Source organism: Protobothrops mucrosquamatus, unplaced genomic scaffold (genome assembly GCF_001527695.2).
Source record: "Protobothrops mucrosquamatus isolate PMUCROS unplaced genomic scaffold, P.Mucros_1.0 scaffold1753, whole genome shotgun sequence".
Classification (NCBI taxonomy): Eukaryota; Metazoa; Chordata; class Lepidosauria; order Squamata; family Viperidae; genus Protobothrops; species Protobothrops mucrosquamatus.
This window is the reverse complement of record NW_015387893.1, coordinates 20,378-37,483: the sequence shown is the minus strand read 5'-3', so window position 1 is coordinate 37,483 and position 17,106 is coordinate 20,378. Positions and strand designations below refer to the sequence as shown.

The 17,106-nt window shown below is 34.8% G+C and overlaps 2 protein-coding genes across 3 annotated transcripts in view; one reads left to right on the top strand and one right to left on the bottom strand.

The window, feature by feature from the left end:
• The window catches only part of ANO3 (anoctamin 3), a 69,301-nt gene that overhangs the window by 35,768 nt on the left and 16,427 nt on the right, over window positions 1-17,106 (top strand). The window contains exons 11-13 of the mRNA XM_015823040.1: window positions 14,659-14,741; window positions 15,914-16,054; window positions 16,603-16,767. Of these exons, the coding sequence (XP_015678526.1) occupies window positions 14,659-14,741; window positions 15,914-16,054; window positions 16,603-16,767 (389 nt within the window). The remainder of the gene's footprint in view (window positions 1-14,658; window positions 14,742-15,913; window positions 16,055-16,602; window positions 16,768-17,106) is intronic.
• Window positions 847-10,477, bottom strand: MUC15 (mucin 15, cell surface associated). Of its 2 annotated transcripts, none has more exons than XM_015823043.1 (4): window positions 10,463-10,477; window positions 3,536-4,221; window positions 2,508-2,663; window positions 847-1,040 (listed from the first exon to the last, which is right to left on the bottom strand). In XM_015823043.1, exons 2-4 carry the CDS (start codon window positions 4,179-4,181, stop codon window positions 856-858), a joined length of 987 nt encoding a protein of 328 aa, XP_015678529.1. In that variant the 5' UTR covers window positions 4,182-4,221; window positions 10,463-10,477; the 3' UTR covers window positions 847-855. The 2 variants fall into 2 exon arrangements, with proteins under 2 accessions (XP_015678529.1, XP_015678528.1); XM_015823042.1 differs by lacking the exon at window positions 10,463-10,477 and adding an exon at window positions 7,875-8,006.

Here is a 17,106-nt window from a genome sequence, read left to right as displayed (position 1 = left end):
GGATTTATGAGAATGTATATTATCACTAATGTTGTGGTACTTTAATTTAGAGCTGAAATATTAAAATATTGCTCTTCTTTAAAACAGAAAAAAAAGTCCCATTTGTCCAATGTCATGTTTTCAGTAGATGTTAGCACATATTTTGGGGATATTATCAAGTAAAAAAGTTCAGCATTTCTCAATCTGAAGCACGATTGTAAATGATCTTCTATTTTTCAGTCATGATAAATAACTTCTTTAAAACTATTTGAGTTTTAAAAAAAATTATGCAAACATTTTTATATAAGTAGTTTGGCTTGTTTTTTGTTTAATTCATAGCATGGATATCTAAAATAATACAAATAGACCAGAACTTGCATTTATAACTGATTCACATATGTATAATTATCACCTGGTAAGTAACAGCAGAAGCACCAAATGTCCGTCAATAAACTATTACCAATCAAAGAACGAAGAAAGGGTGCTTCAGATTAAGGACCCAATATTCTTAGAAGTCTACCCATACTTATGAGTCTGCCAGCATTTCTTCTAATGCAGGGGTGTCAAACTGCCAGCCCGCGGGTTAGTTGCATCATAATGAAACCACGTCCACCCCATTGCCGGCAATGGCAAAAAAGTTGTGATATGTCACAACACGTCATGTGACGTTGCGAGTTTGACACCCCTGTTCTAATGGGATAGCATATATACATGCATTCCCTTATGCAAAGGAGTGGTAAAAAGAATATGACATGACCTGCAATCATTACTTATATATATATATATATATATATATATATATAACTTTTAACTTTTAACTTACATATATATATAACTTTTAAAGTTATATATATATTACATATATATATATAACTTTTAAGATCTGGCTTTATGCATTTCTGCTGAAGGCTGTGATGATGTCATGTCATCCATTGGAATTGCATTGTATGATGTTTCTTTGTGGTTCTGGACATGGTTCTCATTGGCTGCCATTGGATTGTAGTAGGATAGATCGCCAAAGTTTGGATTGAAAGGTTCGGGTGTAGCATCTAGTCGCAGAACTGCAAGATATACATTGACAATATTTACACATGTGTTAAATAATACATTTTTGGACAGAATGTTAAAGACATGTGAGTTCTTTTAAGCCGAGTTCTGCCTACAACAATAAGTTCAATATATGCATGCAATTATGTGGATATCCCCATGTATGGAATATCTTTTAGGAAATGCTTCTGTCTCAGGTGACTTGGAATTTTATATTCATTCATTAATTCACTCAGATAGCTGCCCATTTCTTAATTGCAAAAAAAAATGTGGTAGTGCACCCACTTAAAAAACTAAGCATAGGAAGAAGTAGGAAGTTTGGAAAGTAGCAGGTCTGCCCTCTCACTCATGATAAAACTGTGGAGAAAAGCCTTAATGCAGGCACTCCTGTCATTTCACAGCAGCAGTCAGAAACCAAGGCCTTCAATCCAATGACCTGGCATTTGGGATGAGTTCAAGTGACTAGAAAGCTGAATTGGTATGATATTTCAAATCAGCCTTCTCCAAAAATAACCTGATCTCTTTCTCATACTATATTTCCCTCTGTCCATCTCAACCTTGATATTCCTACCTGCCCTCAATCCCATCAACTCCAACCTTCCAGGTTCAACCTACCTGCCCCCACCTATACTACCACCATCTAGCCCACAGGAAATCCCTGATAGCTGCTTCTAGACACAACTCAGGAGCTTCCCTCAGTGTCTATAAGGAGTCTAACCATTGAAACTTTCTCCCATCAACACATCCTCATCTGTCTCAATAGGATTCCCATCAGCAAGCACCTCACAATTGGATAGGAGCTTGGTTGTTTTCTTGTAGATGTTTCATTACTAAATTAAATAACATCATCACCCCTTCCTCTATGTCACGGGTGTCAAATTCGATCATGTCACATGATGTATCATGATATATTGCGACTTTTTTGCCTTTGCAGAGCTGGGGTGGGTGTGGCCAGCACGTGACACCCCTGCTCTATGTCTATCACCATGTCTATCACCCAGAGAGTGCCAGTTATCTTACTCCCTCTAGTACCCCAATAAAATTGCTCTGCAAGGCAATCCACCTCATACTAGCACAGGCTGAAGTTCTTTATGAAGAAAACTTTTGAAAAGCAATCCATCGCTAAAGGCCCTATCCAAATGGACAAGAGTATTCAAGGTGAAATGAGAATGAAAAGACTGTTTTCAAAGCACAGGTAAAAGATTGAATTTGCAGTGTGAGAGAAGTAACAACTGGCATCTAAATGTATTGCTATCACATTCTGGCAATAGAACCACCCGGAAGTAGTGATGAACCCTAAAGCAAAAATGGTCTTAGCTGGCATAAAGAGGAAGAGGAATTCAAAATGTATATATTGCATAGCTTCCTTTCCTCCTCTTTCTAAAATGTATCCTTTAAAATGACACATCTCAAAAACTTGCTTTCAAACAACAAAATCCATTTGACCTTTAATGACTCCATTTCTTGAAATAGATTATTACCTGGATCATTTCTTGTGTCATCATAAAGTCGCTGATGTCCAAACGATTCAGATTTTCTTTTACCACAGATTAAATATCCAACCAGGCCAATCAGTGCAGATCCTAACATTACTCCTACAATTGTTCCAAATATTACCCCTCCATTACTATGACTTTCTGGAAAACAGATAAACATAATCATCTTCAAGAAAACAACATCTGGTACTGATGAAAATTTGTTTTGTTTAATTCAGAAACTTTCAGGAGTAGACACAGAAAGAGTTTAAATGAATGCTGTCCTAAACATTTACTCCTGCATTTTATTTTGGTTATTTAATGAAAAAGATTTTTTTCCTTTAAAAAAATCCAGAGGCAAAGGTAATGTTGAAAAGTTCATGTTAAAGAATATCATACAAGGTGGGTGAGGAGTAAGTATGAATATTCTGGCTTTCTTTCTACAATCATCTCTTTAACAACCCACAGCCTTCCTTGGAGTTAAAGCCTCATGGAAAAAAACTAAGAATAAAATTCTATGTTTTATTTGGATTCCTCCAACACTATATTAAGTAAAGTTGTTCTCAGTTTACAACCATAGTTGGGATTATAAAATTTGTTGTTAAGTAGTGCAGTTATTAAATGAGGTATCATATGAATGCAGCCAATTCTACAACCTTTTTTGCACATTCATTAAGTGAAAGATCATGTCACTTGTTTTCATATTTTCACTTGTCCAACAAAAAATGGATTGACTTGTTTTTAGAAGAGTAGTACAGACTTGTTCCATTCTATTACAAGGATGTTCAATGTGTTGAAATTTTGGTAAGAATATATTTATTGGATTACTTAAGATAATATGTGCATCAATTAGATTCCTTTATAATATTTACTTTCTGCAATATAAACAGTTCTGTTTCTAAGAATTATTTGCCAGATGTCAAAAATTGCCTTTAAAGTCAAATGACAGTAAGCTATCTTCTGTAGATGCAGTACAATTGCATAGTTCATAATATTGGGTGATGACATAAATTAAGGACAATTAATTTTCTTACCTTTTGGGGCTTCTCTTGCTTCTGTAGACCCAGCAGTTGCTTTGGGAGGCAGATTTGTTGTTGGAACACTTGTTGATAATTCAGTTGTAACAGCACTACTCTTGGTGGTTAGCAACATAGCTGTTGTATTTGATAGATTTTTAGTGGGACGAAATGTTAAACCATCTACTTGAGTTGTGTTATGGGAAACCGTGGTCGGGAAACTGATGTTAGGGGTGGTTGTGGTGACACTGTTTGATTCAGTTTCAAATGACTTGAAGTAAGTGGTGGCTTCATAACTTCTAGAAGTATTTGCAGGCATTCCCGAAGAGGATACTCTATGCTTTACATCTTTTGTAGTTAAAGTTGGCGGATGTGTTGTTGGTAATAACACAGTGTGAAGAGATGATGTTGGAGTCAGGGTTGAGGTGGTCTTGTTGCTTGGAGTATTGCTTTCTGTTATAGTACTATCATTTGGACTATCACTGGTATTGCTACGTTCTGTAGAAGTTCTGTCAGAGGTCACATTAAATGGAGTTGGACTCATAGGTGTGCTGCTTACACTGCTTCTTGAAGATGTGGAATTCACTGCATCTTCACTGTGATTTCTGGCCAACTGCAGGCTAATCAGCAGCAACATGAACAATATGCCCTCAGTTGTTCGCATTCTTTAACAGCCTCAGTACTTGTTTCTTGGTATACGGTGCCTAAGGGGAACATGTTTAAAAATTCATTGGGTTCTTAATGGAATTTAATATATTCACAGAGAACACCTTCCTGTTCTACTGCTGATATTCTGAATGGGACTAGGAAATTCCAGTAAATCAAAAATAAAATGTGTCATTTGTAAATGTGAACTGTTCATACATTTTTTTTCATGCATTGGAGAACAATATTTTCCTGAGATACATTTATGTTTTGTATACATTCGATATCTGTGTAATTAGGATTAAGAACATGGTATCCAGGTCAAATTTCTTGATGTCCTAGGGAGAGTCTGTTCTTTTATTATGTAGAATGTTAACATAAGAATGTTTATGTATTTAGTGCCATCTGCTTTCAGAAAACTATAGTTGAAGTGGGGGAAGTAGATGACTAATTTCATAGCCAGGGACAGTGGCAGAAGCCTGGTTGAAGGCAATTCCACTTAATATAAACCAAAGACATACACATGAAGCCCATGGATAAGAAATGCTAAAATTATGCTCTTAGTTCCCTTTCTACTAATATCCTTGCAAAATCTACTAATAGATCAGATTTATTGCAATCTTTGATTATATTTTGGAGCAATCTGGCCCAATTTAATGAGATCCTGATAGGGATGCATCTAAATCCATTTCATATTATTTTTACATGAATTGCATCATACGTCAATTCTCTCAAATATTTGTATCATCCTTTAGTGGTTTTTTTTAATGCAGGAAGACCAAGGATGTGTCTATAAGCTAAAAGGCACATAGAAGTCAGAATATATTTATCATCTTTCATATGTTATGTTTTAACATTCACAGTCATTTTATGTCACTCTGAATGCTACAAGAAAACAGCACCTGCAACCAATTTATTCCTTATTGAATTTTAGTCCCCATCTTAATTTGAATATTGTGACTATTTTTCTCTCACATCCTTATTATTCAGAATATTTTTTCTTGTTACCTGAACAAATTTATGAACAGCATTAAACATCTACCATTACTTTTTTTTGAGAAATGATAGATGTTTAACCCTGTATTTCCCCAGATTTTCTAAGGTTTTTTTTCCTTTTGCCATTACACATTAACTAGAAATTGCTTTCTGTCAACCTCATTTCATTGCCTTTGCTTTCTGATGTGGACTTAAGCAAAAGTGAAATTAAAACAATCAGATTTTTTTTTGAATTGTGAATAATTTCTCAGCCTAACATGACATTAATATCCAGCCTTAGTGTCAGCATCTGTTTAATCACAGGCTATTTCTGTGAATGCAATCAGACTACATTTACAATGGCTTGTAATTATTTTGTCATTCTAGCCAGATACATACAAAACTAATCACAGGTTACTGTTACTTTTAATATGCATTTTATCTAGCTAGTTCTATTCCAAATGTAGCTATTATTCTTGTTAATTGACTCAAATCAATTTAGTTAATTTTTCTCCATAAGTGAAATTATCCAATATATAATTAATATGCTTAATCTGGGTTACCAATTCACAGCCTGAATGATAAAATTATTTGTCATACTCTGTAGTATTCGGTCATAGCTAATAACTATAAAACCACAAACAGAAAGAATAAAACACTAATGTGACTTTTTAGCAACTATTCAAATATTATTTTATCATTTAATATTAAGCATGTTCAAAACACACATCTTTGAATTTTGCATAAATATTTCTTTTGTACATGAAAGCAACTGGCAGTATAAAATTAAGAGTTTATGCATGTAAAAAGAAAACCAGAGTTATTTTTAAGGTAAGATCTTCTAAATAATAAAATAAATTTCTTTTCTTCTAAAAGTGTCATATACACACATGCACACACAAAAAACCTGATATATATATATTGATTGATTTCACTTGTTTATCACCAAATGCAGAATGACCTATGGTGGTTTATAGTATGCACACCATGAAAGAGATATATAATTAAAACAGTCCAAAAAGAAATTTTAAACAATAGAATCAATAAAAAAATAACCAGGAGCACCAATACAATCAACCATAGCAACATGACATTAATCAACAATGACCTGAAAAAAGTTCCATCTTAGGCAGGCTTATGGAATGACCCAAAGTCAGTGCCGGCCTGAACTTTGGGAGAAAGCTATTTCTCAAAGTGGAGGCAGTTACATAAATCATTGTCTAAGGGACTCACAGTTCTCATTTATCTTGTATGCGGAGTAACAGTTACCATCAATTGAGATGAGCATGTAGGATGGATTAGCCCTACCTGGACTGTTTCTGGGAGCTAAGCCACTGAGGTCATTTAAGGTAAAAATTAACAGTATGAATTGTGCCTAGAAATGTAATGGAAGCCAATGCAGTTCCCCAAAGTATAGGCCTTACCTTACTATAGCAGCTTTCACCAAGAAATGGGCAACTGAATTCTGCATCAATGGCAATTTCCAAGTAGGGTTCAGTGCACATGAAGTGCATTGTGGTAGTCTAATCTGATGCATTTCTGGGTCTATGGCTTTAGCAACTGGTGTCTTTAAATTCAGGCAATCTGTTTGTGAGTTCTCAGCCTTGATTTGGCTTGAATTTACTATGAGATGCTAAGCCCAGATCTTAAAGATCATTAGACCATTACTCCTCTTTCCCTTCAGAGGGACTGTAATAATAAATACATCCAACAGAAAACTAATTGAAAAAGTAAATAAAAATAATAATGAATGAAACAGCTTATTCTCAGTTTAAAAAAATATAATTCAAGCCACCAAGAATTAATCCAAGTAAAAAAAGCCCATGTACCGCTTCCAAACTAGAGTCACACTTAGAATTTGGTAAGTCTCTTAATTGTTACAAGCGTTGTAACAATCTCTTCAAAAGATGATCTACATGTCTTTGTTTTCATTGCCATGAAGTAGGAATACACACTTATCAGTTATTTTTTTCTTTCTTTCACTCTCACTGTATAAAAAGGGGATCTAGCTTGTATTAAATATTTACAATTAAATATAGTCTTATTTTAAAGTAAATAACTTTAAAGTTAAAATATCTTATATGCATGGAGGTTAAAAGTACTAAAATATAATGAACCATGCATGTAAAATTCTGGTTATGATCTCTCTTTTTTCCTTTCCATTGTAAACTTTGATTGTCAAAAGGTGTTTTTTTAAAACTACTTCATTATACTCACTGGAGAAATGCATATATATATATATATATATATATATATATATATATATATATATATATATATATATATATATATATATCCACATATTTTTACATTGTTATGAAAAAGTGTTAACCTGCAAATGATGAAATCCAAACTTTGAAGTTGACAGGCAGTGTAATAATAGTAATAATAAAATAACCCAGCCAGAATGTTGACAACCAGTAAAAAAATTGTTGGAGTAGTCCTCTATGTACATGTAGTGAAAACAAATTAGCATTTAAAGTAATACTGTGCTACGTCAGCTACAGTTTCACAAATCTAGACTTTCTACCAATGAACACAAAAAGGAGTTATAAACAAAATATCAGTTAAATATGCTAGTTTTGCATTTCTTTAAGAATTGCCCAGAGGTGTGCCAGATCATTTAACTGACATTTAACCTAGCTGACACAAACAGAAGTTTTTAATCAAGCACACTTACAAAAGGTGACTGCAAGTGAAATGGCTGAATAAAAGCCACGAAAAGAAAACCTCTTACCTTTACAACTCAACAATGTTAGGGAACTGTTGGAATTATTTGCTTCTAAACTGGAGTGCAATTAGCTTAGTAGTCTGCTGAAAAGAAGAGAAGGCAAGTAATGGAAATGTATCAATGCTGCAGTGGACAGGAATGCAGAGTAGGAATGAAATTAGGTGGGGCTTTATTTCTCTGGGTGTAACAGAGCACCTGAGAACCAGAATGACTGCTTCTCGGTAGTCATTGTGAAGGCATACCATTCATAGAATGTGAAACTATTGAAATTAAGGGGCTGGGTAATTCTGATACTTCCATCAATAATGCATGACGTGCTATGTGTTCTATGAGAAAAATTCTTTCAAAACAGAGAGTGGGGGGGCGTAAAGAAGGGATTGCCAATTTTGTAATATACACTTTTACTACTTAACATTTTGAGCTGACGATCCAAATGACTTGTGGTTTTAATTAATTGTCTTTCAAAAAGTTTAAAAAACCAAATTCCAAAATATTTTATTAGAGGACTGTCACTGTTTTACCCAACCCACTGGGTTTCAATCTTTTTCAGCTTGAGGCAACATTGCTGTTAAACTTTATATCTAAATATTGCAAACTGAATAGGGAACCAATTTTCTTTGCCTATATAATTTAAAAGAAAAAAGAAAAACAAATCCGGTCTGTATGTTATATNATATATATATATATATATATATATATATATATATATATATATATATATATATATATATATATATATATATATATATATATATATATATATATATATATATTACCCAAAGTAATATTCAATCAATCAATATATATATATATAGATTGATTGATTGATTGATTGATTGATTGATTGATTGATTTCACTTGTTTATCACCAAATGCAGAATGACCTATGGTGGTTTATAGTATGCACACCATGAAAGAGATATATAATTAAAACAGTCCAAAAAGAAATATTAAACAATAGAATCAATAAAAAAAATAACCAGGAGCACCAATACAATCAACCATAGCAACATGACATTAATCAACAATGATCTGAAAAAAGTTCCATCTTAGGCAGGCTTATGGAATGACCCAAAGTCAGTGCCGGTCTGAACTTTGGGAGAAAGCTATTTCTCAAAGTGGAGGCAGTTACATAAATCATTGTCTAAGGGCCTCACAGTTCTCATCTATCTCGTATGGGGAGTAACAGTTACCATCAACTGAGATGAGCATGTAGGATGGATTAACCCTACCTGGACTGTTTCTGGGAGCTAAGCCACTGAGGTCATTTAAGGTAAAAAATAACAGTATGAATTGTGCCTAGAAATGTAATGGAAGCCAATGCAGTTCCCCAAAGTATAGGCCTTACCTTACTATAGCAGCTTTCACCAAGAAATGGGCAACTGAATTCTGCATCAATGGCAATTTCCAAGTAGGGTTCAGTGCACATGAAGTGCATTGTGGTAGTCTAATCTGATGCATTTCTGGGTCTATGGCTTTAGCAACTGGTGTCTTTAAATTCAGGCAATCTGTTCGTGAGTTCTCAGCCTTGATTTGGCTTGAATTTACTATGAGATGCTAAGCCCAGATCTTAAAGATCATTAGACCATTACTACTCTTTCCCTTCAGAGGGACTGTAATAATAAATACATCCAACAGAAAACTAATTGAAAAAGTAAATAAAAATAACAATGAATGAAACAGCTTATTCTCAGTTTAAAAAAATATAATTCAAGCCACCAAGAATTAATCCAAGTAAAAAAAGCCCATGTACCACTTCCAAACTAGAGTCACACTTAGAATTTGGTAAGTCTCTTAATTGTTACAAGCGTTGTAACAATCTCTTCAAAAGATGATCTACATGTCTTTGTTTTCATTGCCATGAAGTAGGAATACACACTTATCAGTTATTTTTTTCTTTCTTTCACTCTCACTGTATAAAAAGGGGATCTAGCTTGTATTAAATGTTTACAATTAAATATAGTCTTATTTTAAAGTAAATAACTTTAAAGTTAAAATATCTTATATGCATGGAGGTTAAAAGTACTAAAATATAATGAACCATGCATGTAAAATTCTGGTTATGATCTCTCTTTTTTCCTTTCCATTGTAAACTTTGATTGTCAAAAGGTGTTTTTTTAAAACTACTTCATTATACTCACTGGAGTATATATCCACATATTTTTACATTGTTATGAAAAAGTGTTAACCTGCAAATGATGAAATCCAAACTTTGAAGTTGACAGGCAGTGTAATAATAGTAATAATAAAATAACCCAGCCAGAATGTTGACAACCAGTAAAAAAATTGTTGGAGTAGTCCTCTATGTACATGTAGTGAAAACAAATTAGCATTTAAAGTAATACTGTGCTACATCAGCTACAGTTTCACAAATCGAGACTTTCTACCAATGAACACAAAAAGGAGTTATAAACAAAATATCAGTTAAATATGCTAGTTTTGCATTTCTTTAAGAATTGCCCAGAAGTGTGCCAGATCATTTAACTGACATTTAACCTAGCTGACACAAACAGAAGTTTTTAATCAAGCACACTTACAAAAGGTGACTGCAAGTGAAATGGCTGAATAAAAGCCACGAAAAGAAAACCTCTTACCTTTACAACTCAACAATGTTAGGGAAGTGTTGGAATTATTTGCTTCTAAACTGGAGTGCAATTAGCTTAGTAGTCTGCTGTAAAGAAGAGAAGGCAAGTAATGGAAATGTATCAATGCTGCAGTGGACAGGAATGCAGAGTAGGAATGAAATTAGGTGGGGCTTTATTTCTCTGGGTGTAACAGAGCACCTGAGAACCAGAATGACTGCTTCTCGGTAGTCATTGTGAAGGCATACCATTCATAGAATGTGAAACTATTGAAATTAAGGGGCTGGGTAATTCTGATACTTCCATCAATAATGCATGACGTGTTATGTGTTCTATGAGAAAAATTATTTCAAAACAGAGAGTGGGGGGGGGGCGTTAAGAAGGGATTGCCAATTTTGTAATATACACTTTTACTACTTAACATTTTGAGCTGACGATCCAAATGACTTGTGGTTTTAATTAATTGTCTTTCTAAAAGTTTTTTTTGGTTTAAGGTTTTATAAAATAATCTCCTGACAGTGACAAAATGGGTTGGGTGACCCAAAGTTAGAAAAAGTCGAACTCCGTTGTAACGACAATTTGAAATATAGATTTATAACGTTTGACTTATCCCTTGGTTAAAAGAAACGGATATATTAAATTTTCTTTTTTCTTTTTGTTTAGGCCAGACATACAATATATGCTCTTCTTGTCTAGCATACATCAAGGATTGACACGAGACTAAATGACTAATTATATATGCAGCCTACTAATCAAAGAGAGAAAGCTTTTTGAAGAACAACGCTTCCATTTTCTCCAGCCCTGTGCAGTCTCCTAAATTCCTAAAATGCATCACTTCATAGACAAGAACTCTTCTAAATGATGATCCTCGTCAGGGAAGTTGAGGAAAGGGGAAGATCACTTTTTAATAAGTAGAACTCTGGAGGTTCTTAAGTGGTTTTCTTGCAAAAGTTTCATTACCAAACATCATCAGTGCTAGAAGCGAGTGGGGTTTGGTCTTATTTTTATTTACTATTGGCTTGGCTCTGTCAGTACTGATAGAAGTGTTCTTGTTGATTCCATGATTAGGTTGTTGTTTACTACTAGCTTGTTTGCCTGCTTTGGTAGACACTGGTATATAAAAATAAGAGCAAGCTCCACTCCCTTCTAGCACTGACAATGTTAACTAATTTGATAATAAAACTTCTTCTTCTTGTGCCATATCCGTTATCGGACGTTGGCGATCATGTTGGTGATCCTGTTTTTATCAGCAGCCGCACGAAAAAGTGCTGCTGAGTTTTGTCCAAACCAATCCCTTAGATTTTGAAGCCACGATGTTCTTCTTCTGCCTGGACCTCGTTTGCCTTCAATCTTTCCCTGGAGGGTTAAATGGAGTATGCCGTATTTTTCTGGGTGTCGCATCACATGTCCTAAATATTCTAATTTTCATTTTTTAATTGTTTTGATGATTTCCCTTGGCTTTCCCAGGCGGCTTATCACCTCCTCATTTCTGATCTTATCAACCCAGCTTATACGTAACAGCTGCCTGTAAATCCACATTTCAAATGCTTCTAGTCTCTTCAGGTGGCCTTCTGTCAGAGACCAACTCTCTACTCCATAGAGCAGGATAGAAAAATATAGCATCTGACAAGCCTGATTTTCAGTCTTAGGCTTATGTCATGACTGCAGAAGACCTTTTTCATTTTGAAGAATGCTGTTCGAGCTTTCTCTATCCTTGTCTTTACTTCAGTGGTCATGTCCCAGCTTTCATGTAGATTAGAACCGAGGTGTGTGATCCTTTCAACTTTCTGCAAGAAAAACACCAAGCTCAGAGAGTACCAAGAACCCCAACAGTTCAACCCTGAACTGCAAATATTCTCTTCTATAAGTAAAACTGTCTATCCCATTCTAACCAAGAACCATTTTTTGTTGGGTTTCATGAAGAAGAAAAATCAGAAGAGCTGCTTTTTGCCTATTCTTTTTACCAGTAATTCTCACGATATTTATTTTAACTTTTACAATTGAATAAATCTAAATAAACAAGTATTTCCACATTTTAAAAACATCTCCTGTAAGGTATGCCTTTATTTCCTTTCCTATATGTGATGACTTTTCAGTGTGTCAGGTTATCTAACAGCATATTCAAGAGTCCACTTTGGTAACGTTGTGTTTTTCCGAGTGTTTTGAGGAAGGAACTCAGGTGTAACTGAAATGTGCTGTGTTTGTTCTTAGTTAAAATTCTTGAAGTCTTTAAGGATACTTCATAGACTACTTCAGATAATTTCTCAGACAAGCTACTCTGCACCAGAACAGGGTACATTTTTTCCCAAAACCACATAATTAAAAATATTGTAGAGTGTCATTATGACAATTCATGATTCCTTTTACTTATTTATTTTTATTTATTAAATTTATATAGCTACCGTCTCAAAATATGACTATGAGTAATTATACCTAATATGACATCCAAATGACTTTCATAATGACTGAGGCTCAAATGCAAAAAGAATAGATAATTAGTAGATAGATCCAGTTCTATGTGCCTTGTCCAATGTGTAACATTTTAAGTAGATGGATATCTATTTCTAAACACCACGATGCCAAAATGAAATATTTAACCATGTTTTAAGTACCACATTAGCATCTCAGGTACAATATTAATGATAAAAGTGATGGGCAGTAGTATATAGTAGTAGTAGTAGTAGTAGTAGTAGTAGTAGCAGCCCTATTGCCACAGTGGTTAAGTGCAGTATTGCAGGCATATTCTGCTCACAGCCTGGAGTTTGATCATGCTGGGGCTCAAAGTTGACTCAGCCTTCTATCCTTCCAAGATCAGTAAAATGAGGATCCAGATTGTTGGGGCCAATATGTAAATAATGCTTACATTGTAAATGTCCCAGAGAACTATGGCATTGTATATAAGCCTAAAATGCTATTGCTATTGCTATTCCTCAATGACTACATTAAAAGCTACAATTAACATTTTAGTGGGGAAAACAATTTCTTCCTCAAGATTAGAATGGTCCCAACTTTGCTAGCTTTTGTTTAAATGTTGTTAGTTGCCCAGATTTCCTATAGTGAACAGCCATTTAGAATGAATGAATGTATGTATGTATGTATGTATGTATGTATGTATGTATGTATGTATGTATGAATGAATTTCTGTCCTATTACATCAACTTCCAGTAAAGTACTCAAGCTATCTGGGACAAAGGTTTTAAGGTTTCTTTTCCCAGGAAATCTGCCAGGATTAGAGCCTCCATCGACCTATTATTAATCCCTTACTAAATATGTCATAACAAATTCTAGGACACATTGCAAAAGGGCAGGTTCTTTTCTTTAAGATGACCTGACAGGTAACCTGTCATGTTAGCACTGCACAATGCTCTTGGGTGAGAAATTAAAAAACATGAATTGTATAACATAGCAAAAATGATGTTCAGAAAAGGTCAGCAGAAATCTTCTGCAAGCACTGCTAAGATGGAGCAGTGGCAATGGGGAAATAGTAAAGCTTATCAGTGCAGTCCCCAACCATCTAGTCTTTCTTTAATGTTTGTAACGCTGAAAATGTGGCCATCAAGGCAATGCCTACTTAAGGACATATGGCACTCCTCAGCCACATTGACTGATGGCGCCATCTTCTGCTGATGTGATGATTTGTATTTTTAAAACTATTTGGAAGGAGAGGTGGCACTGATGACTCCTAAGTTTTGATGCCTCAAGTCAATACCTACTTGGCCTTAGCCTAAAGCCAGCCCTGGGGCAGTCATTAGATTAGTGAAAAGCCTATAGATATACCTACCCTTTGTTATTTTTTTTTAAGTATGACATTTGCAACTTAAAATCAACCAACATGAATTTTCACATGAAAGCAGATATGCAATTTTTCTTAACTAGTTCTGAGAACGGCCCTTTACTTTAGCAAATTTAATTTCTGGATGTAATGCCTCATTGTTTGCAAAGAGATAGGAAGGTAAACCACAGAGGTTTCGGCTTTACATGTCTTATGAAACTGGATAAACCCCTGTACTACAAAAGTATTCAAGAAAATAGAAAATACCATTTTTTCAGAATTCCTTTCTGAATTTGGAATTGTGGACCAATAAACTGTCAATCAGGGACCAATAAACTGTCAATCAGGGATTTGGAATTGTGGACCAATAAACTGTGGACCAATAAACTGTCAATCAGGGATAAGATATTGACATATATTTCATGGTTTTTTACAGCTACAGTCTTCTTAGAGTTTTGGAAACGACGACGAGCTGTACTTACATATGACTGGGACCTCATAGACTGGGAAGATGAAGAGGTAAAAATCCTTTATTATAGCAGTTTTGATATCAACATGCATTGATTTTCAAGATTGACAGCTATCATGCAACATGTCTGCCTTTTTGACAACTTATACTTATTGAATGTCAACTTCAGTTTGATTTCTTTTATACCTAATTATTTGAATGTGTGTGTGTATGTGTGTGTGTGTATACACATACCCACACGCATACAAACTTGAATAAGATTTCAACCTGACAAATGATCATGAATAATAATAGAATGTTGACTGAATTAAGCATTTAAAGAGATAGAGATAGATGATAAAGTTCTTTCAATCACTTCTATATAGAGAGTCATCTTGGGCAAGGCGAGTAGCATCCAAGTTTGAATAGCAAACAAATAAACAAATAAATAAATAGTTTATATATTACATTTTCATGCCAGGATCACCTTTCTGAGAATGTGTTTCCATGTGTTTCCATAATGCTAGCTTGTCGTTGCAACCAACCGTGCTCTAGAATTTGGATGTACATGCATATAGTCCACTATTTGCAGTACAGACAGACATATAACCACAGACAAGGAAAGCACATCTTCCTTCCCCTTGTCCTTACCACTTTCTACAGGGGGACAATCGAGAGCATCCTGTCATACAGCATCACAGTCTGGTTTGGAAGCATCATTGCTTCAGGCAGGAAGGCAGTGCAGAGAGTGGTGAGGATGGCCAAAAAGATTATTGGCAGTTTCCTCCCTTCCATCCAGGACATAGCATATAAGCGTTACTTGAGCAGGGTCCGCAAGATTGTCTGGGACACTACACATCCTCTTCAAGACCTGTTTTCCTTGTTACCTTCTGGGAGGAGGCTCCATGGTATCCGAAGCAGAACATTCAGATTCAGTCACAGTTTTGTTCCATACAGTGTTAACTTGGTGAACTCTAAAGCTTCCTCCTACCGTTATGCATTCAAGATGGACAGTGATTAATATTTATATGTTACTTACATGTAAGGGCATAGGTCTATACATATGTTGTATGTAGTATGTTTAAATGTGTGTTATGTATGTGTACACTTCGCGAGCAAGCAACTAAATTTCATTTTTAATGTATGCCATTGTGCCCACAGTAAAAAAAAAAATGACAATAAAGCTTATCTATCTACCTATTTACAAGCACATCTGGATTAAACTAAAGCTTTGTAATTGCAGGAAGAACTTCGTCCCCAGTTTGAAGCAAAATATTCTCAAGTGGAGCGAGTAAACCCTATAACAGGAAAGCCTGAACCTTTTCAACCTTTTCCTGATAAACTTAGTCGACTGATGGTATCTGTGTCAGGAATATTTTTCATGGTAAAATCCCTGAAATTGTCTAATTCTTCTTGTATTCCTTGTTAATATTTCTCCAATTATTCTGACCTAATGAACAATACAGGTAGTCCTCGACTTACGACCACAATTAAGCTCAACAGTGAGACATTTGTTAAGTGAATCTTGCCCTATTTTACATCCTTTCTCACCACAGTTGTTAAGGGAATCACTGCAATTGTTAAGTTAGTAACACAGTTGTTAAGTGAATCTGGCTTCCCCATTGGCTTTGCTTCTCAGAAGATCACAAAAGAGGATCCCATAACCTCAGGACACTGCAATGGTTATAAATATGAGTCAGTTGTCAAGCGTCTGAATTTTGAACATGTGACCATGGGGATACTACAACGGTCATAAGTGTGAAAAATGGACATAACTCACTTTTTTCAGTGTCATTGTAACTTTGAACGGTCGCTAAATGAACTGTTGTAAGTCAAGGACTTACCTGTACAGGTGAGTCAACTAATAAAGGAGTCACGTATTTGTCTTAATGCTCAATTGTATGTGTCTCTTCAACTGTTATGTGTCTGCAGATTTCATTAGTGCTAACTGCAGTGTTCGCAGTGGTGGTTTATCGCCTAGTGGCTATGGAGCGGTTTGCCTCTTTCCAGTGGTATTTCATAAAAATGTACTGGCAGTTTGCAACTTCAGGCACTGGAGTCTGCATCAACTTTATAATCATCATGTCCCTTAATGTAGTAAGTTCCTCACTTTTTTATCTATTAGTGGATATATTAATAAATGTATTAAAATAGAAAGTTGATACACTATGTTGGCCAGTTTGCTATGATCTCAACAAATCTGAATGGAACTGATTCCAGTTTAGAATCTAATTTATATCTGAAACTCTTTCTGTTCAAATATAAGTGTAATTGCTCAGTTTTTAAGAACAACACAGAACTATTTTAATTATGGAAGCTGTTTAAAATGCTGAGTCTGTCACAATTAATATCAAGAGCTAATGTGATAAAAAATGTAAGACTAAGAACTGGGATCCTACTGTGTTATGGAATTCAGAGTTAATTAGTTATCTTTAA